The 27,462-nt window shown below is 36.5% G+C and overlaps 1 protein-coding gene across 2 annotated transcripts in view; it reads right to left on the bottom strand.

The window, feature by feature from the left end:
* The window catches only part of LOC150095350 (serine/threonine-protein kinase dyf-5), a 337,365-nt gene that overhangs the window by 221,822 nt on the left and 88,081 nt on the right, over window positions 1-27,462 (bottom strand). Inside the window, exon 2 of one of the 2 annotated variants that reach the window (XM_090410826.1) lies at window positions 21,925-22,156. The exons of the other annotated variant lie outside the window; for it this stretch is intronic. Within the exon in view, the coding sequence (XP_090266952.1) occupies window positions 21,925-22,037 (113 nt within the window). The 5' untranslated portion in view covers window positions 22,038-22,156. The remainder of the gene's footprint in view (window positions 1-21,924; window positions 22,157-27,462) is intronic. 2 annotated transcript variants of the gene reach the window in all.

The following is a 27,462-nucleotide window of genomic DNA, read 5'->3' on the forward strand; positions in this document are numbered from 1 at the left end:
GAATCCATGAATCCACTATTCAAGACACCACACTGTGCCCATAGAGGGTACAAATTAGGATAGGATAGTGCATACTGTTTGCCTTTTCTTGTGCACTTGTATGCTTGTGCATATCTTACCTTTATATCTGTGAAAATGACTTACAGACCAAACAAAATACTGGGGTTATAATTAAATGAAATGTTTATTATCATCTCATGTACTTGTTTTAGTTCATAAATCAAAATTAGTTAATTTAAATATTCAATAAATTTCTTATATACATGAATTGAGCTGACCTAGTTAGCTGAGTGAATTAGCACACCCACTCTCCAACCAACAGGTTGTGAGTTTAAATCCAGCCACAGGTACTGGATGTTCATAAGTGTAAAAGGAATAGATGAATTTCTCTGTCTGCCATAACACCACTAAATACAAAAAACAACTAATGTAACATAACACAAATAACAAACAATACTAAGCCCAATCACGTGGGTGACACAAAAGCCCTATCTAGGTGGAGCGCCCTCTAAGGGCGGTTGTAGGTGGCCTGGAATGTAAGGTGGGACCTCTGGTGATGAGTGTTTCCCAAATCTTCAGAAGCTTAATAAGATTTGGTTGGTTTCTGAGAGCTGCTGCTGCTTCTAAGAATAGTCTCTCTTTCTTGAATTTGCTGTGGTGGAGCATTGTGGTTTTCTTCCATGACACCCTGTGGGTGGGGTCCAAAACATGGTCAGCCAAGCCTGAATGACCATAGTTGTGTTTACAGATGTAAGACGTGTTCCTCCAGGCAGATGGATGCTGATCTGCCTGTCTGTCCAAAGTACGCCAGCTTACAGGAACAGGGTACTTTGTAAACTCCAGGCAGAGAGAGGGGAGGGAGCTGATCTTAGCTAATCATTCATGGAGAAGATTTAGCACGCGAATCCAAGCAATACGGTAAGTCAAAACTACGACTATCTAGGCAACTAAATAGGCTGGCTTTTTTAAAAAGATGTCGGGATACAAGAGTGATACCGAACTGTGTTAAACTAAAGACCATTTTCCATTCCAAAAAAAGCACTCTGCATATATAACCGTGCCAGCCAGGCATTACTACGCAAGCAAATCGCCTCTACTCGTGCCATCCTCTCGACGAACGCTGCCATTGGCTCCTTACATTCAGAGCTCTCCACCGTTCTTAAACCTGAACTTTGGTCGATTCTCGCTGACATTTCGGAAACTTCCGCACAGAAAGAATTTCAAAAAATAAAAAATAAACACGTCAAGAAATATAACAACCTGGTTAAAGACAAACCACAACCACAAATTCAACCGCTCCAGACAGTAGTAAACCTCTCTTCTAAAAGGCTCAACGACGATGCCGTCAGCGCCCTTTGCCTCGGCTGTAATTTTGCCGTCGCTCCGAAGGAAGTGCCGGTGCTTGATGTAATGGTTAACATCGAGCGTGGGATTGACCGCTTACCGTCGGAGATAGCCAACATCAGACTTGACGTAGCCAACATCTTCGCTCATTCTTCCCCTCCAAAAAGTAATTTATCGTATGCCTAACGCACGGCTCTCCTGAAATTACGGAAAGAAAAAAGTATCGTCATCAACAGAGCGGATAAGGGTAATGCCACAGTCATTCTTAATACCAGTGAATACAATCGTAAAATGAATATTATCCTCTACGATTGCACTACCTACATCCCATTAGAACACGACCCCACAAAAACACAAGTTAAGAAACTAAAAATCTTACTTAAAAAGAATCTTCCTGGCCCCCTGACATCACGAAAAAACTTAAACCTTTCCGCTCCCGTCCCCCCCGAATATACAGTTTACCAAAAATCCACAAACCCAATTCCCCACTCAGGCCTATAGTAGATGCCACCAATGCACCTTGCTACAGACTGTCTAAACAGCTGGCCAACTCTCTGACCCCCCCCCCCCCTCACTGGAAGGTCCACTTCCTACATAAAAAACTCAACCCACTTTAAAGCCCTCATAGAAAATTTAACCTTGAATAATGCAGACATATTGGTAAGCTTTGATATCTCCTCCTTATTTACCAATATTCCCTTAACTGACACCTTATCTCTCTTAGAAAACGTTTTTCCGTCTGACATCTCTTTTCCTTTGCCATTAACTCTGGGTATTTTTCTTGGAAGAACAAAATCTACAAACAGATAGAAGGAACCGCCATGGGTTCCCCACTCTCACCCCCTCTTGCCAATTTCTATATGGAAGATTTCGAAAAACGAGCCATAGATTCAGCCCCACTCAAACCTTCTATCTGGCTAAGATATGTAGATGATGTGTTCTCTATTTGGCCTCATGGCCCAGACACGTTAGACTCCTTCCTCAGTCATCTCAAAAGCCTACATCCAAGAATCCAGTTCACTATGGAAAAGGAAAAGAACAATTGTTTACCCTTCCTAGATACCTAAGTTACACGCCTGCCTAATGATACACTTGCCTTCACTGTATACAGAAAACCCACACACACAGGCAGATACATTCACAAACTCTCCACCACCACCCCTCTCAACAATATGGCATTATTAAAACTCTTACTAAGAGAGCCCACAATCTTTGTTCCGGTGGAACCACCCTCACTGCTGAGCTTAACCACATACACAGCACTTTCCTCTCCAATGGCTACAGCGATCACAGTATCAAAAAAATAATCAGTTCCTCCCCCATTCCCCGTCCTTCTCGTCAACACGATTTTAAAAATGCCATCACCATACCCTACATCCGTGGCACATCCGAAAAAATAGCCAAGATTCTAAAAAAATACAACCTACACGCAGCATATAAGCCTCACTGCAAACTCGCTACCCTTATCCGTTCTACGAAAGATCAGCTCCCTCCTCTCTCTCTGCCTGGAGTTTACAAAGTACCCTGTTCCTGTAAGCTGGCATACTTTGGACAGACAGGCAGATCAGCATCCATCTGCCTGGAGGAACACATCTTACATCTGTAAACACAACTATGGTCATTCAGGCTTGGCTGACCATGTTTCGGACCTCACCCACAGGGTGTCATGGAAGAAAACCACAATGCTCCACCACAGCAAATTCAAGAAAGAGAGACTATTCTTAGAAGCAGCAGCTCTCAGAAACCAACCAAATCTTAATAAATACGGTTGCATTAAGCTTCCGAAGATTTGGGAAACACTCATCACCAGAGGTCCCACCTTACATTCCAGGCCACCTACAACCACCCTTAGAGGGCGCTCCACCTAGATAGGGCTTTTGTGTCACCCACGTGGTTGGGCTTAGTATTGTTTGTTATTTGTGTTATGTTACATTAGTTGTTTTTTGTAATCTCCATAGATGTTGTTACACCTGATATCTTGAGAATATAGTATTCTCAGTTATCATGGTGTAACATGAAAAATAAATAACATAAATAAACCCCTGCATAAAAAGGATAATTTAGTTAATGTAATATTCTTGCATCCAGTATAAATTGAGTAAAATGTAAAGGTCTATTGTTTAGTTAAGATAACAAAAGAAAAGAATGTATTAAGATGTATTATGACTAAACAAGGAATTTGTATTAAATAAGTAGCTAACTAAGAATTAATATAGTAATGCGATTAAGAATGAAAGAGTTAAGTGCATAAGTATAAAAGAATGAGTAATGAAATACGCTATGTAAGAGGCTACAGATTAAGCATTAAGTAGAATTCTGAGAAAAGGTTTGAAAGGGGGTTAGGATAGAGGCTAACAAGAGAAATAATGGAATATCGCTTAGGGCCTATACCTGGATAGAAACTTCGTTATGAGTTGCCGATCAAAATGACGTATGGCGGCCAAATGCTACCCAATTGGTAGACAGACGGAAAACAAGTAGGAGGTGGGAAAAAGAAGTAAGAAAGGGCGCCGTTAGGAGAGCAGCTATAAAAGGGTTGGTAACCCCCCCCCCTTCGAGGCTTTTTGACTTTGGCTTTTCGAGGAGTAGGTTTTTTTTGGGGTCTTGGGGAAGACGTTTAGGTAGTCAAGAAGGCTTGAGCCTTTTTTTTTTTGCCTTTTTGCGAGAAGAGAAGAAATGTTTGGATAGTCGCGGCGGTTTTAGTTTGGTTTTCTAGTGGATTTCACGGTGTTCCTGAGTGGAGAGATATGGCATATATCCTCATGCCACAACAAGGAATCGAAGGTGAGCGGGAAAGCTATTCCCGTATTCCTATGTAGAAAGCGAAATATACCAGAGAGTCATAGGAAGCTGTGAAAATATCGATGTCCTCGTTTCGGATAGTACAGCCGACGGCGCAGATGTTCATATAGCCCTGAACTGCAAGGAGTTATGCAAGCAAGTTCGTTCAGTAGAAGGTGAAGGCCCGTAAGTGAAGCTAAAGAAAGGTATTGTGAATTTTGTCTTATGTTAACTAGAAGTTGTTTGTGATAAGTACCATTGTCATATTACGGAAATGTTAAAGTGATTAGGGAGAAATTATAATAGGACTTTAGAATTTGATAGAGAGTGTTAAATGTAAGCTAGCCAGAGTTGATAATTTGTGAATAATTAATTATCCTAAGAATCTTGAGTGCCTACTATATTGTAAAAGGAAAGTTAATGACATAGTTGTGTATTAATGAAGTAAATGGCTTTATTAATATTGAGTTTGATTAGTGTAAATTGAGTAACCAAGTAGCCTGAGGAATTTGAATGCCTAGTGTGATGTGTAGAGAATCGGAATTGTCATAAGTATGTGCTAGAGTAGTTAATGATTTTGTTAGAGTACTTGAAGTTGAATAATCTAATAATGTGTGGTGATCTAAAAAAATTTTATGTTAAGTGAATTCATGTTTTGTATGAAATTGTGTGTAATTTTAGTGTGTAAGTAATTTAGTTGAGTATTTTGATATGTACCATGTTTAGAGAAATAATAAACCTTTTGTTTAATGATAAAAGAAGTTGTCTGATATTGCTAATCCAATGCACCGCTTAGAAACATTCGAGCCTAACCACGCGGGGAATTAATGTTAAGAAACGGGAAGTTTAAGGAATTAATGTTGAGTAATAAGAAATAGTGTCACGACTGCAATAGTTACACTTTCAGATATTTGAGTTCCTTTCTCTGTTTATGTATATAAAATATCTTAAACTAAATATCCCAAAGGGCGCAGTTAAAATACAAATACTAGGGATACTACGGGGAACAATAACTCAGATATTAGTAGAAATTTTGGTGATGTTTTGAAAATAGAAGTTAGAAGAATATAGACGAAGGCAGTTTGTAAGACAAACAAAAATCGTAAGATAGGGATGTAACAATGTCCTAGTGACTAGGACGAAATATAGGAAGTATTAAATTCTAATTTAATCCTTTTTGAGTGTTGTAAAAAATCCATTAAGCCTCCAACATGAATGCAGAAGGTATTCAGGTGACTGATGAGGAAGTGATTGTTCAACTAACGAGTAGTCATTTTGATAAAAAGTATCAAGCTGATATATGCAACACTGAACTCATCACTACCTTTCAACTGAATATGGAAACTCGTGTATGAGGAGGAAGTACTACAGCTGTTCCACAAACTGAATAAGAATTCTGCAATAGGAACTGATGGAATATCACATGGATGGTAAAAGAGCGTTCAGCTAAACTGGCTATTCCCGTGACCAGGCTATATAATTTGAATCTTAGCACAGGGAAGATTTCACAAGAGTGGAAAGAATGTATGGTAATTCCATTGCACAAGGGTGGTGCAAAGACAGATGTATCCAACTATCGACCAATCAGTATGTCAGGAGTGGTGGTGAAGATTTGGGAAAAGTTGGTTGCAGCTCGCATTCAAAAAATATGTTGACATAGAATCTCTACTTTGCAATGAACAACATGGGTTTACTAAGAGAAGGTCATGTTTTAGCAACTTGCTCACATTCTATAATGATGTTACCACTGAGTTAGACAAGGGGAATAAATACACATTACGTTTTTTCGATTTTGCTGAGGCTTTTGACAGAATACAGCACGGAATAAATTGGAGAATATGGAATTGGATTATGGAGCATTGTCATGGATAAAAGGATGGCTGACTTACAAATATCAAAAAGTCATATACGGGGGGGAATGGATTTGCAAGATTCAAGGTATTCAGTGGTGTGCTTTAAGGATCAATAATTAGTTCATTGTTATTCAATCTGTACATATTAGATATTAGAAAAGATATGACATGCGACATACAGCCATTTGCTGATGATGTAAAGATAGGTAATTAGGAGTGTAGCTGATATGCAATGCTTGCAGAATGACTTGAATAGGCTGGAATTGTGGGCATGTGAAAATGGCAATCAATTCGATGGTAATAAATGTAACCATGAACTTTGGTGTGATTAGATATCCAATGGCGTATTATATTGGTAGGATTACTAGAAGAAACTGATCTCGGAGTCTTACAGGAAGTTGAAGTGCAAGGTTATATAGCAATAATTGTAAATACAACTTGGAGAATAATCACAGTGCTGAATCGAGCCTTGATATGTAAAGATAAGGAAATCATTTTGCCTGTATACAAGGCCTTGATAAGATCTCACTTGGACTATTGTGCACAGGTCTGGTCTCCTGGTTTCCATGGTGATTCTGATACAGTAGAGAGTACAAGGAGGGTATCAAAAATGATATCAGGATTGTGGAATACTGATTATGAAGACCGACTGAGAATTTGTAGGCTGCAGACACTGGCAAACAGAAGAAAGTGGGTGATATGATTGAGACTTACAAACTTCTGAAAGATTATACAAAATTTCGGTACACGGAATTTTTCGTATTATGGAGGGTGGGGAATGGACAGAAAGGCATCCTTGGAAGTTGAGAATGAATGTTTCAAGAACAGGGTGAGTGCTAGATTTTTCTCTCATAGGAGTAGATAGTTCACCCATGCTGAAAATCTGTCAATGGTGTTCTTTTTAGAAAATAAAAATTCACACTATTTTTTTCTTTTGGCCACCTGTTAAGGTGGTGCTGCTTGCAGATTGCAATGAGCAACATGGGTTTAATAAAGGAAGGCCATGTTTTAGCAACTTGCTCATATTCTAATAACTAGACAAGGGTAATGGATACACCATGACACTTTTGGATTTTGCTAAGGCTTTTGGCAGAATACAGCATGTCACAGTTGGACAACGTGCAGATCTCTAATCTTCTCTAGTGCATTATACATGTAGACATCTTTACACACATTTCATGGGTCCAAACCAGACGAATACAAAGTTCAAATTGTTCTTTCCTCATCAACATTTCCACGACAAAGCTCATTCCCATTATTAACACAGTTATATAACATTGTTGCTCTTACACTCACATTCTCACCATTTCTCCCTTTATAATTTAGTTTCCCTGACTTTCTGTGTTAGGTCTCATACCAGTTATTAGCTTTTCAAGACTCCTGATACCAAACACATTCAGGTGTAGGCCGTCCCTCTTATACAGATGCAATCTTCCCTCAAACTCACTCCATACATCCAAAACTTGCATAAATTCCTTCTACACAGCCTACACATTAAATTGTTTGCCATCATAGCCCTTCTTCTTAATTCATTTTTATCATGTCGAGGTAACATACTGACGATTTTCAATTTGTCAATCTTCACTCTCACCTCTTCCAGCAACCATTTCATTTCCTTTCTCAAGGAAAATTAATTAGAGCTTGCATTCAGAAATGGGTTGACAGTGAATCTGTACTTTGCAATGAGCAACGTGGGTTTACTAAGGGAAGGTCATGTTTTAGCAACTTGCTCACATTCTATAACAATGTTACCATTGAACTATACAAGGGGAAACAAATACACCATTGTACTTTTGGATTTTGCTAAGGCTTTTGACAGAATACAGCATGGTAGACTGTTGCATAAATTGGAGAATATGGGTTTGGGTTATGGAATATTAGTGGATAAGAGGATGGCTGACTGACACATATCAAAAAGTGGTATATGGGGGATGTGAGTCTGCGAGATTTAAGGTAACCAGCAGTGTAACACAAGGATCAGTGCTTGGTCCACTGTTATTCAATCTGTACATTAATGATAGTGGGAAGGATTTGACAAGCGACATACAGATACGTGCTGAAGATGCAAATATAAGAATAACCAGGAGTGCTGCTGATATGCAGTACTTGCAGAATGATTTGAATAGGCTGGAATTGTGGGAATGGGAAAATGGATGTCAGTTCAATATAAGTAAATATAAAGTCACTCACTCTGTGTAATTAATTATCTAATGTCATATTATATTGGTGGGATTATGCTAGAAGAAACTGCTGAGACTAGGGATCTTGGCATGTTAGTAGATAGGAAGTTGAAGTTCAGGGGCCATGTAGCAAAGATTACAAACACAACTTAAAAGATAATTGCAATGCTGAAACGAATGTTCAAATGTAAAGACGAGGATGTCATTTTGCCTCTTTACAAGGCCTTGATAAGACCACACTTGGACTATTGTGCACAGGTCTGGTCTCCTGGTTCCCATGGTGATGCTGATATATTAGAGAAAGTACAAAGGCGAGTGTTAAAAATGATATCAGGATTGTGGAATACTGATTATGAAGACAGATTGAGAATTTGTAGACTGCAGACACTAGCAAACAAGAGAAAGAGGGGTGATATTATTGACACTTACAAACTTCTGAAAAGGTCATACAGGATTTCAGTTGATGGAATTTTTCAATTTATGGAGAGTGGAGAAAGGACAAGAGGGCATCCTTGGAAGCTGAGAATGAATGTCGTTAAGAATGGAGTGAGGACTAGTTTTTCTCTCGTAGGGTGGTGCATGATTGGAATGGATTGCCATTGGATGTTGTGAGTGCAACCAGTGTGAATGAATTCAAGAATAAGTATGACAGCTGGTGCATGTAGTATGTGGACTCCGTCAATGCATATCTGACTCCCTGGAGGTCTCTCTTAATATTAATAATAACATTTTAACCAACTTTAAACAATTTCAACCAAGGCTGCTGAGGAAAATAAAATAATACATAATCATCTTGATAGAGAGAGACTTCAGTTCTGTTTAGTATTCTGTGTTAGGAATTAATGTAGAAGGACTTAAAAGAATTGTTCACATTGAGCATATTGTTTTGTGATAAGGGAAGCATTTAGGTAAGTAAAGAGTGGCTATTCAGTGATGATGTATAATATTCACAAAATTAGAACAATGCTTGAAAATCAAGACTAAAGTTGGATAGGTACACAATGCTGATTAATGTGCATATGGTTTATGTATGGATTGTAGAGTATAAATATTATAATATGGAATCAATCTTAGATGGATGCAAGCTTTTCAAAGCAGTGTGACAATGTGTGTCTGAAAATGACTTTGTCTAGTGGTCACTCTTCGTTAGTAAAGAATTGAAAGCACAACTTCTTTTCATCCTCCTTGAAATTGCCACGTGACATGCAAATTAAATACATGCATTACAATTCTGGAGGAAATCGGTGTTATATGTGTTAAATGATATCTTGCATATCTACAGTACCTGGATTTCTTGCTACTTAACTAGGAAATAAAATGACATCATTATAAATTATGAATACTCATAAAAGTATACTTAGACTGGTTACCACAGAGGAGATGATTTGTTTTAAATCATTGAGATATGAACTTTAATCTTATGAAGTAGAAGTGCAACTTCAAAACTATGAATAGTGTTATTTTCTGCAGTAATAACAAACAAAACATTCAGAAAGAACTAAACAACAAAGATAACTATGACTAAGTAGGTATTCCTCTCTAGTGTGCTATCTGATAAGCACAATAGTTAATGTACAATACTGCTTTTCATCCCTGCAGTCATTTAAGCTACATCACAATCTGAAACATCTGTTCAGCATTTGCTCACTGCATTATAAAGCACAAAGTCATATGTCGACACATAACTTTTGAATTAATGAAAATCAGGAAATAATGGCATAATCTAACTTGCACCTCTGATAACAGACTATGTGACATTTCTCTTCGCTAAAATAAAAGAACCTTTCTATAGTAGACATTTCAACACAAAGAGAGCATCATAAATGTTACTGATTAGTTCCTTGTTCATGTTCAAAAAAACAATACTGATGGATTTCCTAGTTATCATGTATGGAAGAAAAAGTTATCAAGATGGATAGCAATTATACTAAAAGAAAGTAAGATACTATCAAATTCACTACAGCAAACATTGTTATAGTTTAGTTAGCACTATAACAAGCTACTGCAAGTTCCTATCCAAAATTAACTACTCTTTCAGTCCCTATGAGATAGTTATAGTGAGAATAGACTATATAAAAAACACTTGTGGTCATTAATATTTCCTCACATATATGCAAAAGGTCATCTAGAACAGGGTTTCCCAAATTGTGTTCTGTGAAACACCATGTTCATTGGAAAGTGAATAAGTATGCCGTGATGTCAGTGACCAAGCTGTGTATTTCTAAACATGGAAGTAATTCGGGAAAGGGAATACTGCTGTTTATGACCAGTCATAAAAATTGCCTGCAAGCCGATTACAACAATCAGCAGCGTATCCTCTATCCTCAAAAACTGAACGAAATGTGTTGCAAATGTTAGTGACCAAGCCGCATATTTTTAAACATGGAAATATTCATAAATTATCATTAATTTTCACATATCAAAATCTTTCAACATTCGGGGAAGGGAATACCGCTGTTTATGACAGGTCATAAAAATTGCCTGCAAGCCGATTACAACAATGGGCGGCGTATCCTCTATTCTCAAAAACTGAACAAAATAACATCTGTGTTGCAAATGTTAGTGACAATCAGCAAGGAGGTATAAAGAAAATTTTTCCACTGAAATTGAAGATCAAGGTAGTCTGTATCCAGTTCTCAAATCTAGTAATACTGAATACTTTCTTCGCGGTGTAGGGTGAAAGTGCTTGTTTCAAAACCATAGTGCCGTGATTTTTTAAAAGTAACAGGCCTACAGATTTAAATTTTAATATGATTAAGAAACAAGGCACTTGGTTTAATTTTGGCATTAAGAAATCTCTTATTGAAGGTGTTTATGATGCAACAGATAGTGATTCATCCACTTCCAGCCTACAAAAGTGATCTCCAGGATGTACAAAAGGAGGAGAAAACTACCAGCACACAGGAAAAAAGTCTGCATTTGGTGATCAGAATGGGATATGTCAATGAAAATCAGCACAAATTAATTTAATGATGTTGGCCTGAGGAAACTACAATATGCTACAAGATTTCATTAGTCCAGTGATTGATAACTGATTTAAATGTAATTTTATATTTGTCAACATGTCACACCATATACATAAGTGTACTAATACTCTTTATGATTATGCCATAATTAATTGTTAATATTGTAATGTATTAATAATTAATTATTAATTAATTGATAATCATTAATTAATAATTGATTAATTATTAATACATTACAAAATAACCAAGGAGTTCCGTGAAAATTTCAGGATTTGTGAAGCGTTCCTTTGTAGGAAAAATCTGGGAAACACTGATCTAGAACATCACATGTTAGCTGTAAAAATGAAGATGGTTACTGGTGAGGAGCAAACTGAAAGATGAGGTATCTGGTGGATAAGTAAATATTTTGTTTGATTATACACGAAAACAATTCAAAAAGAAGAGCCAATTGGAGATTAACATTAAAGTCTCATTAAGATACCTTCAATAACAGGAAAGTTAGACTACAAAAAAAAAAAAAAAAAAAAAGCAAGTTTACAGAAAATGTTAAGAATGATGCAGATAACTTTAATAAATGTGAGTGAAGAAATTTTCAGTCAAGTAGTAGTCAAAAACAGAAGTCAGATATTTTCTCATAAGGAAAATCTAAGCAATCACATGCTCAATACCATCTTTGGTTACTACAATGAATTCTTAACATAAATGGAATATCTGCGTATCTTTATATATGATACACAAATATTTTTTCATATGGGATATCTGAGCAAACATATGCCACACCTCTGGTTGCTGGAAGGAATTCTTCATGTGTAAATAATAAAATACACAGATAATTAAATAAATAGCTAAAATAAACTAGATAAAGCGCCTCCGTAGCAATTGGAAGAATGACGGTACATTGCGCCCTTCGATTGGAATAGGCTTAAGTTCAATTATCGTCACAATGGAAGGAATCTTTATCTGGGCGATTTCAATCGAAGGTGAGTTAGTTGATCTCATACGGAGGTAGCATGGTTTTTTCTCCCGGAAACTCAGGTTTTTTTCATCCCACATACAGACAAATCGGCCCTTCAGAACACACGCAATTTACAGACAAAAAAATACTAGTTGTGGTGGAGGTGGGCGGTAGACGTTGATGGAGATGATTCGTAGTAGAGGTTCGGTGTAGTGGTTGAGACAGTTGTAGGTGTCCTTCCTCCTGCGATGAGTCTTCGGACTCCTTGGAGGTATCAGGAATAATAATAATAATAATTTTTTATATGGGATATCTAAAACATATGCCACCATCTCTGAGTACTGCACTGAGATGAGTGTTTCATATATAACTGGAAAGAGCAAGTTAAATATGAGTTAGAAACCAATAACTGACGGCAGTTAAAAAAAGTAAATATAATTTCTGAACACAGGTAGAAATGAATTTCACTGACACTGAAATTAATACACATAAACATTAATACACGCGCTAACCATTAGGCCAACCACGCAGGAAATCTTGAATCCAAATATTAAATGGTGTCCCATTTCTTCAATGATGATATTTCGTTTTTTAAAAATAACTACAGAATGAACAGAGCTTTCATTGTGAGTATAATCACACTTTTTTTTTTATATACTTGTCTTTTAAAATTGCTGCAAACTTAGAACGACTGTTATAAACACAACTAGATGGATGAAGAGATTGGCCATTTTCACAACACTTAATTATGTCCATTTTATATAGAAATTTTTTTTTTTTTAACCTTTGGTTTATTATACATTAAAGATACCAAGAAATTATATGCTTGGTTTTAATCCTTTCCCCGAAGAAGCAAAACAATGTTTTGCACATGAAATATATTCACATCTGAGTTACTTGTATATAGGGGCTAATGACTTTATATCACTTGCCTTAGTATGTATTCCATAATGCAAAGCACACCCTCTTTTGGACATGTATAATGCAATGCATAATAGGTCCACTTGGTGCTGGGAGAGATACCAAGGTTGAAGTAATGCAGAAGTCATATATATTTCATATACAAGAAGCCAAAGCTCAATATAAAAATATCACAACTAAAAAATCTGAAATCAAACAAGGAGTTGTGTAAGGATGCCCACTCTCCCAATGCCTTTTTAACATTGTTATCCAAGAACTCATTAAAGAAGCACTGTCCTCAGCAAAAGGAGTAAAAGTCAATGGAAGACCAATTACACATATCATATATTCAGGTGATGTAGTAATTATATCATCTGAATGATATAATTACTACATCATCTGAATCAAATGACAAAATCAGATAACAAATCAAATATACAATCCCAACTTGCAAAATTACAAGATACCTGTAGAAATTAATAAAATATGATTATAAATTCAAGTAAAACAAATGAAAACTGGAAGAAATCTGGAATTTATACAAATAACACTTCCTTTCCTTTACTGTTACACGTTGATCAGCATTCATTTTAGACAAACTATGAACTCTACAGCCGTGTTAGAAATAATTATTATTATTTATTATTATTACGGGCAACTCCAAGGAGCCCACAGACTCATCTAGGGAGGCCCTAACATCATGTCAAGAACAACTATTCGACATTCAGACAGTATCAATCATACTTCGCCTTGAACTCATTTACAGTCATGGCACCCACAACAGACTCTGGCAGCTTATTCCACTCATTCACAACTCTCCAAGTAAAAAACCTAGCTCTAACACCTTGCTAACCACACTCTTGCATAGCTTCCATGTATGGCCCACCACCAGTCCTATTCTCTAAAATATCGTCTGAATTAATCTTATAGTAACCCTTCAGTAATTTGAATGTCTCAATCATATCACCCCTTTTCTGCCTATCAACCAATTTCTGCAACCCACAAATCTTCAAACTTTTCTCATAAGGTTCATTCCATAGACCTGCTATCATCTTGGTCATTCGTCTCTGGATCCTCTCCACCTGCTCCCCATCAAGAAGAAACCCTGGTGCCCCCATGTCTGGGCACAGTAGTCTAGATGGAGTCTTATCAAGGCTCGATACAGAGGAACAATAACCTGTTTTTCTCTGCTCGTTAAAGTATTTTTCAGAAACCAAGTGATTTGACAAGCTGATTTAGCCACTTTTACGATGTGCCCCCTAAACTTCAACTCCCCATCTACCAACACTCCCAAATACCTGGCCTCGTCAATCTCATGGAGTACAGTTCCACCGATGTGATATACTACTGTTAATCTTTTCACCCCAAAATGCATAACCTTATATTTTGCCACATTAAATTGACATCCATTTTCTTTTCCTTAGCCCAGACCTCCAAACTATTCAAATCTCATCTTGCAAAATTTTGACATCCTGTGCACTCACTATTGCTCTGCCCAACTTTGCATCATCAGCAAACAAATGAACAGCCTCTCAGATCCTTTCCCATATCGTTAATGAACAAATTGAACAGTAGTAGTGGTCCAAGAACAGAACCCTGCAGCACACCACTAGTCACAGGCCATCTTTTGGACTCTACTCCTGAATAAACTACTCTCTGATATCTCTCCATCAACCACCCACCTATCCATCTCACCAAACCTATATCCATCCCCATATGCTGCAGTTTATTGATGAATTCCATGTGGTATCCTGTCAAAGGCCTTAGCAAGGTCCAGTAGAATCACTGTAAACCCATTATCCTTATCCAGTTCAGCCTTCACTGTGTTATAAAACGTAAGCAAGTTACTAGGGCATGATCACCCTTCACAAAACCATGCTGTCCCACATACAGTATCCCATTTTCATCTATCCAATCCTGTATTTTCCTCTTGACTATTTTCTCCAAGACCTTGACAACGATTCCTGATATGCTGATTGGTTGGTAATTTACAACAGCAGTATTGGAGTTTATGCAGTGGAACTATTTTCCCCTCTTTCCACCCCTTCGGGACTAACCCAGACTCGAGACTCAAATTAAACAAAATGGTCAAGGGCACTGACAATTCTTTAGCCGCTTCACGTATGACACAAGCTGATATGCCATCCAATCCCACAGATGTACTGACATTGAGGTTTTGTAATACACTATTCACCTACACTTCATTCACCATAATTCCTATATAATCTGTTGGTTCTTTCATTCCTGCAATGTCACCACCTGGATGATTACTCTTGCAAAGTGCTCGCTCAGTAATTCCACTATATCAACTGATTTGGTTACCTCCCTATGATCGGCATTCTTTAAAATCACTCTGCCGTATACATTTTTTCTTTTACTTGCAACATATCGAATGTTTGGGATTCTCTGTAGCCTGCATGGCTAATGTTCTTTCATAATCCACTCTTGCTTTTCTTACCACACTCGTTACCCTTCTGGCCTGCACTTTATACTGTTCATGTGCCTGCCAGTCATCTTTCTCCTTAAATTCCCTCCACAGTTGTTTCTGTTTTTGCAGCTCAAGCTTAATGGTGTTATTCATCCATTTAACCCCTACTTGATTTATTATTCAGACTCTAGGTATACAGTCAGCCACTGCCTCCTGCAAACACTTCTTAACATCTCCCATGCACTATCAACATCCAGCCCTTGCAGCTGTACATGCCATGGCACTGAACCAATCAAACTATTAAGCTTGTCATACTTACTAGCCCAATAATTCTACATATACCCTGTCTTAATTGTAAATTCCACACCTTTAGCCACCTCCCAAGTCAAGACCCAATGATCACTCTCACCAATTGGTGGCAACGTGGTCATACTCGTTACAGCTAAATTCTCAGATGCCATTACTAGGTCAAGCACTCTCTGACCCCTAGTATTTTCCATTACATGCTGTCGCAGATAGTTATCCCTTAATAACCACATAAAATCCAATTCCTTCCTCCCATGTGTCCTCTCCTCCTTCCAATCAATGTTACCATAGTTGAAATCTCCCATAATAATTACCCTCCTTCTACTCATTTCTTCTATTTGCTTATACATACTATCTCCACCATCTATTCCATTACCTGGTCTATAGCAGCACCCAATTGTATATTTTGTTCCGCTTGCCTCAATCTCACACCAAATAGCCTCAAATGTGCTCTTTTCTCTATCCTGCAGTTCAACCTCTATTCTCCTTGGCTGCACCTCATCAGCTATCATCAATAACACTCTCCCCCCCATTTTATTCTCCCTGTCACTCCTGAACACACTATACCCCTCACATTCAATCCCCCCCCCTGCTATATCATCTTCTGTCAGCCATGTTTCACTAATGCCAATAACCTGGGGCCTGGAAGTGCCAACCAAGGCCAAAAATTCTTCCTTCTTGTTCTTAATACTTCTGGCATTAGTATACATGATTTGCAGAAGCCCATTTGTCCCATCCCTATTTTAATGCCTTATACTAACTATCCCATTCTGATTTGTTGTCCTTCGTACTCGCTCGGGCATATTACACACATTCATACACTCAACTGTCTCCCTAAAGTCTGCATATCTACTCCCCCCCCCCCACCCTTAATAACTCTAGTTTCCCTGATTCTGTACATCCACTTCCACTTCATTCAAGTCTCCATACACCAAATCCATTCAAATACAAACCATCCATCTTATATAAATCCTTTCGCCCATCGAACTCACTCCACATGTCCGCAAATTACCCGCCACTCCTCCTGCATAATCCGCGCATAAAGTCATTAGCAATTTTGGCCCTCCTTCTATACTCTTCACTGTCATACTGCGGAAACAGACTCATCATCCTGACTCTCTCACTCTTCTCTTTTGCTACATCAAGTAATTCCTTCAGGTCCTCTCTCATAGCGATTTTGTCTCCTTTCAAATCATTCGTTCCTGCTACTACTATCAATTCTTTCATCCTCTGATTTTGCATTCTATCGCTTACATCCTTAATGTTCACACCAGGTTGGTGCGATTTTGTCAAACTCTCATCAATCACACCTCTTACTAAAGAATCTCCGTACAATACTCGCTCTTTCATTTTGTTTACACTCACGATCATACTCTTATTTTTCTTATCATACTTTTGCCATTTATTAGTTGGTATGTTGGTAAACATTTTCGCAAACACTCCAGCTGCTGATTCACCCTATGTATCGCTCCACGCAACCGTGTGATCATCTATCTCAGTAGTCGCAAACTGGCGGCCCGTGGGCCGCATCCAGCCCCCAAAGCAATTTTACACGGCCTGCGAATACATTTCAATTATGTATTTGTTGTAAATATGGTGCTTATAGTTTTAGAGACATAGAGATATGGACTGAGCTTATGTGTGCATAAGCTCAGTCCATATCTACAATTTACAATCAGTAGCTTTAGTTCGCCAGCCGACAGTTAGTGGTGCTTCAATATTCTGGTGTTTCCGATGCACAGCTGCACAGTTCATATTACAATATAGATGGAGACAAACTAACGTACAGCTTATAAAACCTGTTTATTTGTGCTTGTTGATAGATATACATTATATCAATACCTATCGTTTAGAATTGTGCATAACTTTTAAGTGTTGCTTTCATACGAAAATTCATCTTGTTGAATTAAAGTTGTAAATAAAATTATAATAGTGATTTTAATTAAGAGATTAAACTGCAAGCCATGTCTTTAACAAAGAGTAAAAGAAAAATGGATGAAGAAGGACGTGTTTTTCAAGATAAATGGGAAACTGTACTTTTGTGGTGTTGTGCGCAATAAAATTGTATGTTTTATTTGTAATAAGGGAATATCAGTTCCAAAAGAATACAATTTACGTCGCCATTACGAAACGAATCATGAAGAAAAATTTGAGATGTTGGAAGGCAAATTGAGGGAAGAAAAGTTAGTTTCTGAAATCTGCTTACAAAGACAACAAAATTTTTTTACTGAGGCAAATAAATCCAGTGAAGTAAGAGTTCACGCAAGTTTTGCTCTCGCGCACATCATTGCAAAATGATCAAAACCATTTACTGATGCAAATTCCTTAAAGATTGTTTAATTAAGTCTGCTGAACTTCTTTGTCCTGACAAACAACAATTATTTAAAATATTAGTTTGTCAGCCAACACAGTAGCAGAACGTATTAACAAAATCGCTAGTGATTTACGATGTCAGTTAAAAGAAAAAAGTATAGATTTTGCAGCATTCTCAATAGCAGTTGATGAGAGTACTGACATCACAGATACACAACTTGTCATTTTCGTACGAGGTGTTACTGATGAATTTGAAGTAATTGAGGAATTACTGGAAATAATTCCTATGAAAGGAAAAACTGGTGCACAGGATATTTTTTCTGAAATAAAAACTGTAATAGATAAGTATAAATTAAGTTGGGATAAAATGGTTGGATTTACAAGTGATGGTGCAGCTGCTATGGTTGGTAAAAAAAAATGGAGTAACAGTAAAATTAAGAAATATAGTGAAAGAAGAAAAATTTCAGAATAAATTTTGCACTATACATTGCATTATTCATCAAGAAGCACTTTGTGCCAAAAGTTTGCAGATGGATAATGTTATGGAAACAGTAACTAAAACAGTAAACTTTATCCATGGATGAGCTCCGAATCACTGAAAATTTGTTGCATTGCTTGAAGAAATTGAAAGTGAGTACAGAGAAATGATTTATTACAACGAGGTGAGGTGGTTAAGTCAAGGAGCTGTATTACAATGGTTTTTTGATTTAATAAATGAAATCAAAATTTTCATGACACAAAAAAATAAAACCATCCACGAGCTACGTAATGATATATGGATAACAGATTTAGCATTTCTTGTTGACTTAACCAGCTATTTAAATATTCACAATAAAGAGTTGCAAGGAAAGAATAAACTTATCACTGACGTGTATGCTTGTATTAAAGCTTTTAAAGAAACATAACTGGAATCAAAAAATTTTGTACATTTCCTACATCTTAAATCCTGCCCTATTATTTCAAATGAAAAATCTCAAGAATATGCAAGAAAAATAGCATTATTACGACAAGAATTTGAAGAAAGATTTAAAGATTTTAATTATTTGGAGTCCAATTTTACATTACCATTAAAAACGAATGTGAATAACGCACCAGAAAATCTACAAATGGAGCTAATTAATTTACAGTGTAATATAAATCTTATTCAAAGATTTGAAGATACAGAATTGATTAACTTTTATTCGTACTTGTCAAAAGATAAATACCCTCAGTTACGAATTTTTGCAATAAGAATATAATCGCTTTGTTTGGGAGTACGTTTATATGTGAACAATTTTATTCGCAGTTGAAAATTAATAAGTCTAAGAAAAGAACCCGATTGACCGATGAGCATCTACAATCCGTGATGAAGATAGTTTCTAGTAATTTTTCTCCAAGGCTACAAAACTATCAGAATCGAAACGCCATCAAGTGTCAAGTTGCAGTAAGAAATAAAGAAGTTTATAATTATTTACACACAAACATATGTATTTTTTCTGTATGTGTCGAAGAAAAATTTAATAAATAAAAGAAAGAGAATAGGTTGTCATTATTTATTCTCAAGTTATAAAGGTTATAAAGGGGTGGTATCCATACATTAGGGATAAGTACGGTTCAACATATATATATATATTCACTCTCATTTTGTTAAAAAAAAAATTCCGGCCTGTCAGCTGCTTTCACATCGTGCATTCAGCCCGCATACAATTTGAGTTTGAGACCACTGATCTATCTCATCGTTTTTATTATCCGTTAAACATATTATTTTATATTATATTACTTCCTGACGTTTTGACCTTCATATTAAGATCATCATCTGAAGTACATGCACATACACACACATATGTAGAGAGAGACAAGCTAAATTACATTTCACACAGTATGCTGAAGAGACAATGATCTGATTAACAGTTATTCTACTGACCTCTAGTGAAAATAAAATTACAATAAATAAATGAAATGAAATAAATAAACTATATCAAAGCTATATTCTATTTAAGACAACATCAGAGAAACATTCTTTCACATAAATAGTTTTGTTACAATAAAACTGATGTCCTAATTTAACATGACAATATTAGATTTAAGATCCTGGATTACTTATGGTCCTATTTATAATTAACTCTTAGAGAGAAAGGTTAAGAGGATAGAATATGTGCCTTCCATATTCTTGGGATTTTTAGACCATTATTATTGTTAAGATGAGGGTGGTTAATAAGAATCTCACAGGCCTCCTTAAATTTATGTTCATACCATGTTTTGGGTGTGATGTAAACAACAGGTGCTTTTCCAGTCAATTCTATGTAAAGTGATCAGGGCATGATCAGAAAGACCAGCTTGACCATAGTTATTATATTTAATGTGTCGTTTATGTTGCTTTTTTCTGATAGGAAAAGGAACATAAAGGTCTATTGAGGTCTCATCAGTGGCTCCCACTGATGAGACCTCAATAAAGGTCAAAACCAGTCCTGGTAGTGGCTCTTCCCATTATACATTACATTATACATGTCCAAAAGGGGTGTGTGCTTGTATTATGATACATACTAAAGCAAGTAGTGATATGAAGTCATTAGCCCCTATATACAAGTAGCTCAGATGTGAATATATTTCACGTGCAAAACATTGCTTTGCTTCCTTGGGAAAAGGATTAAAACCAAGTATGTAATTTCTTGGTATCTTTAATGCGTAAGAAACCCAAGGTAAAAAAAAAAAAACTTTCTACATCTTTCTCTCATCCAGAGGTTTTTACTAATAAAGTTCAGCACTTTTTGGCTACTAGTATATGAGATATGACTTCTTCATTACTTCAACCATGGTATCTCTCCTGGATCTGGCACCCACTGATGAGACCTCAATAAAGGTCAAAACCAGTCTGGCTAGTGGCCCTTCCCACATTAGGCATTGCATTATACACATTCAAAAGGGGGGGGGGTTGCTTTGCATTATAGGATACATACTAAGGCAAGTGATATGAAGTCATTAGCCGCTATATACAAGTAGCTCAGATGTGAATATATTTCATGCAAAACATTGTTTTGCTTCCTTGAGAAAAGGATTAAAACCAAGTGTATAATTTCTTGGTATCTTTAATGTATGTCCATTTTAGTTTATTTAAATCAATCAACTTTTTTGCCACTTTTAGCATTTTCATCACTACATTCATGTTTATTTTCCTATTTCAATGAAATTAAAAAAAAACAATGATAATATATAAAACTTCATGAAATTAAATATATATTCAATAATTTGTCACAGAAAAAGGAAAGAATTACTGTGCTGAACATATATCATTGCACGCTGCAAAATATCCATGAACTTCGTGCACTGTAAAATGTTCATAAGCACAGGGTTCTATGTTCATTTAATGAATTAGGGGTCACAACCTTTTAGTCCATACCATGTTTGTAAATACGAATTATTTGTATATTGAAAGTTTGTAAGTAGAGGTGAACTTGTAATTATCTTTTGGCTTAGATAAATAATTATATTTTTTCCACTTAAAATGTAAACTTAAACTTCACAATGTTATCACAATTAAATTCAAATGAAAGCAACTTTTTTATTTTTTTTTACTGTTCTATGCTTGTTTGTAACACTAAGTGAAGTGTCAGAAGTGTTATTAAAACAACAAAAAAAAAAGATTTGTGCTAAAATCACATTTATCATGCCTTGTGCTTAAAACTATGCTACATAAATTCATTTTGCAGGTAACAAATTGTTATGCAAAAAAATATTGACATAATTAATTTACAAATTCCTTCATTACTTCCACAACATACATGTTTCATATCCTCTTATAATCTATATTTTATACTATTCAAAACATGCAGAATTCTGGCGTTTGCTCCTAAATATTTTAACCAATTAACATACATTGCTTTTCCTTAACATTTTAATCTCTACATAACAGTTCTATTACCTTTTAACTGCTACCTTTTCCCCAGAGTCCAAGCAGTGGGCCAGAATCACACTACCGTATGTTCCATCACCAATCTGATGTAGAAACTTGTATCTTTTCATAATGATGCCCATGACTAGTAGAGTGGAAGATATACTAAGGCATCAAAAAGAGGCAGTGCTGAAGTGCATAGATGATCAACTGCTTGAGTAAACACATGGAAAGAGTTGATTGTGCTAACATCAATCACGACCTAATGTGAGTGCAAGGAGTGGGCAAAAAACAATAAGCTGACATGCTGTACAATAAACATACAATAAAATTATGCATGCCAATAAATAGTGAAATAAAATACATATACAGTAAAAGTCCGATGTAATGAGTATGGCCTAGACAAAAATCAGAATGTTTAAGTGTTGACATATATATGGTCAGTGTGATGTTAAATATAGGAATTTCTTTCCTTAAATGAATACTTTATTTTCCACAACTGTAAATATTGGTCTATAAATGTCGCACAGTTGCTACCTTCATTATTTTCGCAAACTTAAGTCAAACTTCAGTAATTCCAAAAAACACTGCTCAAAATAATCTGTCAATATGGAGTCTCACTACTGCGTTTTGAGTCAGGGAAAACTCAGTACTATTGCTGATGGTTACTATCATGATCTTCAGAAATTTATGCATTATCAAACATGAAGACACGCTTCAGGTGATAGCAGTTATTCATCTCATATTTCCATAAAACACAACACCAAAGAACAAAATAAATAAGATATTTTTTAAGCTGCTAATATTTTCTGCTGGATTTTAAACCAGCATTTTTAGATTACAAAAAACTTGTTACAAATGCTAACAATTTGGAAAATGCAATGAGCAAAAGAACTAAGATATTCAATTTCAAGATCCTCTAATGTTAGATAAAAAGAGGTTATGGCTGTTATATTGGGACTAGTCTTAAAATGACTGTCTCCCAAATTTTTGGGAAGTGAATAAAGGTTTGGTGAATGCTGAATTGCTGCCTGACACCAAAAATAAGACATATAAACAATTTTCTTGCAGTACTGTAGTGCTTCTCTCCCCACCAAAGCATGGTCCATAATAAAAACAGTAATTTTTTTTTAATGTGATGCACACCCACGGAACAGCAAAAACACTGATATTATATTTTTGCATTTATCCATATTAAAGACTCCCCTAATTGTTTCCTGGCTTCGCATGATTCCTAAAATTAAACAGAATATACTAATACTTCATGAAGAGGGCACTTTTCAATGTGTAAACATTGCATTAACGTTAATAGTCCAGGTGTGCAGTCACAAATGAGGACACCTTTGAGCACTATGAACAGACGTATATAGATGGTGCTGCGGGTCAAATTCTTAGCGTTCCAGTAATTGTGATTAACTAATCACAATCAGTGATTGTGATTAGTTATTGGGTCAACCAATCCAACTGAACGTTGGCATTTGTCAGGAGTTGCCGTTTTTATTTTGCAAGTTTAATCTGTTTTGCGTGCATGAAGTGTGAACTGACATGTTTAGAACACCAACATAGATAAGAATTTTCTATAATTTATAACTTTTCTGCCCATACTTATAATGGCAAATCACGATCTCTAAATGTTCCATTTTCTGCGAAAGTTTTCATGGATTGTATGAGGATTACAGTCAAACGAGGCTGGAACTTGTGCATGAATAAGTAAATAAAATTATCTCAGCCCTTTTTTGGTTCAATCCAGAAAAATAATAATTTCCCAAGCGATTACTTTTTTTCAGTTTCTGTGTGTATTATATGGGTGTATTTAAAAATTGTATCAAGCTTCAAATTATCCATGTCTCACTCTAGTATTTGCCAATGATAATCTGATCTCACTATGAAGCGTGAACCATTTGTGCTTCTCACATAAGTGGCGAGTCTCCGTAGCTCAGTCAGCATAGAAGAAGCCCTGTAGTTGGAAAGACCTGGGTTCAATTCCCATCTGTGAAGTGAGGAACCTTTATCTGGTCTCTTTTAACGAAAGGTGGGTTAGCCGGTCTCAAAGGTAGGGGGGGGGGGGTTTCACCCGGAAACTCAGGTTTTTTTGTCCCCCAGAACAGGCAAACCAGCCTACTGAACCCAGATTGCTTCAGGAATACTAAAGACCAGCCATAGGCCTGATTCATCAGCTATAGTCCCAAGCCCAGATAAATTAGGAGGGAATTGAGATGGTGCTGTAACTCCCCATAAAAGGGGCTCATAGCCATTGTGTCACCATATGAAATAAATATATAAACATAAACAGCTCGCATGCAGCATTGCGATTGTTCATATGAACCTTTATGTTTCATATTTTAAAATTATATTAATTGATAAATTAAAGTATTCAAAGTTATCCTATAATTAATCACATTGGACCAATTAAGATGAGTGCTGATGCACTATGCTCTTAAAACTTTCATATATCAATAAACATGAATCATATGGTCAAATCGAAATGAATTTTGTAGTGCAGGTTGCACCACACACACACATTCTTTGAACATGTTCCATCCATTTATGTTTATATTTTTTAATTTTTTCTATTACTGGTTCTTGGTTTAATTCTTTCATGATATCTTCGTTTCTTTTGTGATCAAATAGGGTATACTTTGCAGTTTTTCTCATAAACTTTATTTCTGCTGTTGTTATTCTTTGTTTATCTTTTTGTTTTATTGTCCAGATTTCGCTTCCATACATTAAGACCAGTAGGGCTAATGTATTGTATACTTTTAGCCTGGTTTGTTTTTGAACTAGGTTTGGTTTAAATATAGAGTTAATTACACCAGTTATTTTTAAATATTTTGCAATTTTTATGTTTATATCTTTTTCATTTTTGTATGTGTTCAAACACGTTCAAAGAATGAAAACAGAAAGATTACCATAACAAGCCTTAAAGTACAAGCCAATAGGAAAAAGAAAACCAGGACGTCCTCTTAAACGATTCAACGATGACTGGCCGGAACAGGCCATGCTAGGCCTAAATCCTTGATACGTATGATGATGATGATGAGGTTGCACCACACAACAGCTCACCCAATGGGCAGCATGCACTGCCACGGATATATATATATATATATACACACACATATATATATACACGAGGGTTGTTTGAAAAGTTTGGTAAATTTCCAATAGACAGCAACACAATTCATTCATTCATACCAATGTTAGCATGTATCATCTTTTTCATGATTCCTGGCAAAATTTTAACCACGTGCAATGTGTAGTTCACGTTTAGCAAACATTGAAAATGACCATGTTTGCATTTTTCAGAAAAATGGAGAAAAACGATTTCGTGCAATGAAAAAACACTTATTTGAAGAAGTGGACGACTGTGCAAATCAAAGCCGAGTTAGATGCAGTTCATTGGGGGACCCTGCACAGACATTAAAGACTATTTATTTTTGGATAAATAAGTTTAAACGTGGTCATAAGTCCATCACAGATGAAGCGCACTCCGAACGCTTGACTGAGGTGACTACGAAGGCAATGATTGACAAAATTTCATAATGATGAAATTTTGTCATCGTTATGAAAGACCGCCGAGTGAAAGTGCGTGAGATTGATGAGATTGTAGACATCTCAACTGAACAGGTGTATAATATCCTGCAAGAAAAACTACACATGAAAAAGCTGTGTGCACGATTGGTGCTTCTATTGTTGACTGTCAATCAAATTAATCGCAATTCGCAGGATTTTTTCCATCGATTCGTAACTGTAGACGAAACTTGGATCCACCACTACACACCTGAGTCCAAGCACCAGTGAAAACAGTGGACAATGCCCGGTGAAAGAGTGCCGAAAAAATAGAAGACCGTTTTGTCAGAAGAGAAGGTGATGGCCACTGTTTTTTGGGATTCCCAAGGAATTATCATAATAGACTATTTGGAAAAGGGTAAGACAATAACAGGAGTCTATTATACATCATTGTTGGACCATTTAAAAGAAGAACTGAAGAAAAAACGGCCAAAATTAGTGCACAAAAAAGTGCTCTTTCATCAAGACAATGCCACGACAATGCTGTTTCATCAAGACTGTCCCACACACACTGGCTGTCGCAATGGCAAAATTGCACGAATTGAGGTTCAAATTGGTTCCAAATCTACTGTATTCTCCAAACTTGGCCTCATGTGACTTCTTGTTCCCAAATTTAAAAATTTGGCTCGGTGGGAAAAAAATTTTCTCTGATGTAAGCCTCCCAAATCTGACTGCCCCAGATTTGGGAGGCTTACATCATCAGACCTTCAGCCCAACGGCCAAGAACACCTACTTAGCCCGCTAGAGGGCACCATCAGGACTTTGAGGAGAACAATGGCTTCATCACTTCATTCTCAGTTACTGTGTTGTAGTGCCTACGTGCACGTGCCTTTTTTTCATAAGTTCCTTTTGAAGATGGCAACGTGACATTGCTGAAATATCAGAAATATTTATTAAAGTGTAATTTAAATTATATTCATATCTATGTTGTCAATTCCTTAAGTGATTTAGTCATGCATAACCAACATATAAGCCTGTCTACGAGAACCCTCGTATATATCTGATCCACACATGAACGACCACAAGACATACCACATTATTGCTGTGTAGGCAAGAGAAGAAGAAAGGAGGAAACTTTTCACATTTTGTTTGAACAGATGAAGGCTGTTTTCTTTGGGGAATGCAAAGTAGGGGAAACTGTTCCAAAGAACAGAAGTCGATGAAGTGAAAGAGAAGTCAGTGAAGTTGGTTTGGTGAATTTCAAGATGGACTGTAAAAGGGTGTTGGTTAGCAGTGGCTCTTGTTCTAATGATTTTGGAGGAAAGTGGAGGGACTGTCCAAAGTATCTGTAGAAGAAGCACAAACAGAAACAAAACATCTCAGTGAGGATTAAAGTGGATGTATGAAAGAGGGATCAAAGTGAATGTGCAAAAGAGAATTCAATAATTAGGTGCCTCCATAGTACAATTGGAAGAACAGCGGAACGTTGCACCTTTTGATTGAAAAAGACCTGGGTTCGATTTTCGACATGACGAAGGGAATCCTTATATGGGCTTGTTCAATTGAAGGTTAGTTAGCCGATCTCATATGGAAGTAGCAGGGTTTTTTTACTCCCAGAAACTCAGGTTTATCATCCTGCATACTGATAAATCGGTGTTCAGAACACATGCAATTTACAGACAAAAAATACTGTTGTTGGTGATGGGCGGTAGATGGTGTTGATGGTAGTAGTGTTGTAGTAGGAGAATTAAGCAGCAGTGGAGAGGGCGAGATGTATTTAGCAAAGTAGAGTAGATTGCCCTCCCACAATGAGTTCTTGGACTCCCTGGAGGTGTCATGTAATAATAATAATTAGCCAGATTTCCCTCTTCTGGATATAATCAAGCAATCTTAGAGAGGATTTTGGTGCACCACCCCAAATATGGGAGTAGATTTGGGATTTGTATAGCATATAGAGTTAGCAGCTGTGAAGGTGTGAAGTAGTTTCTTGTGCAAAAACATACACCAAGTTTTTTCATGGCTGCAGAAGCTATAGATGAAGTGTGTTTGGGCCAGGAAATA

This window comes from Typopeltis vanoorti, chromosome 20 (assembly GCF_054136105.1).
Source record: "Typopeltis vanoorti isolate ZY-2024b chromosome 20, IOZ_Tvanoo_1.0, whole genome shotgun sequence".
Lineage (NCBI taxonomy): Eukaryota > Metazoa > Arthropoda > Arachnida > Uropygi > Thelyphonidae > Typopeltis > Typopeltis vanoorti.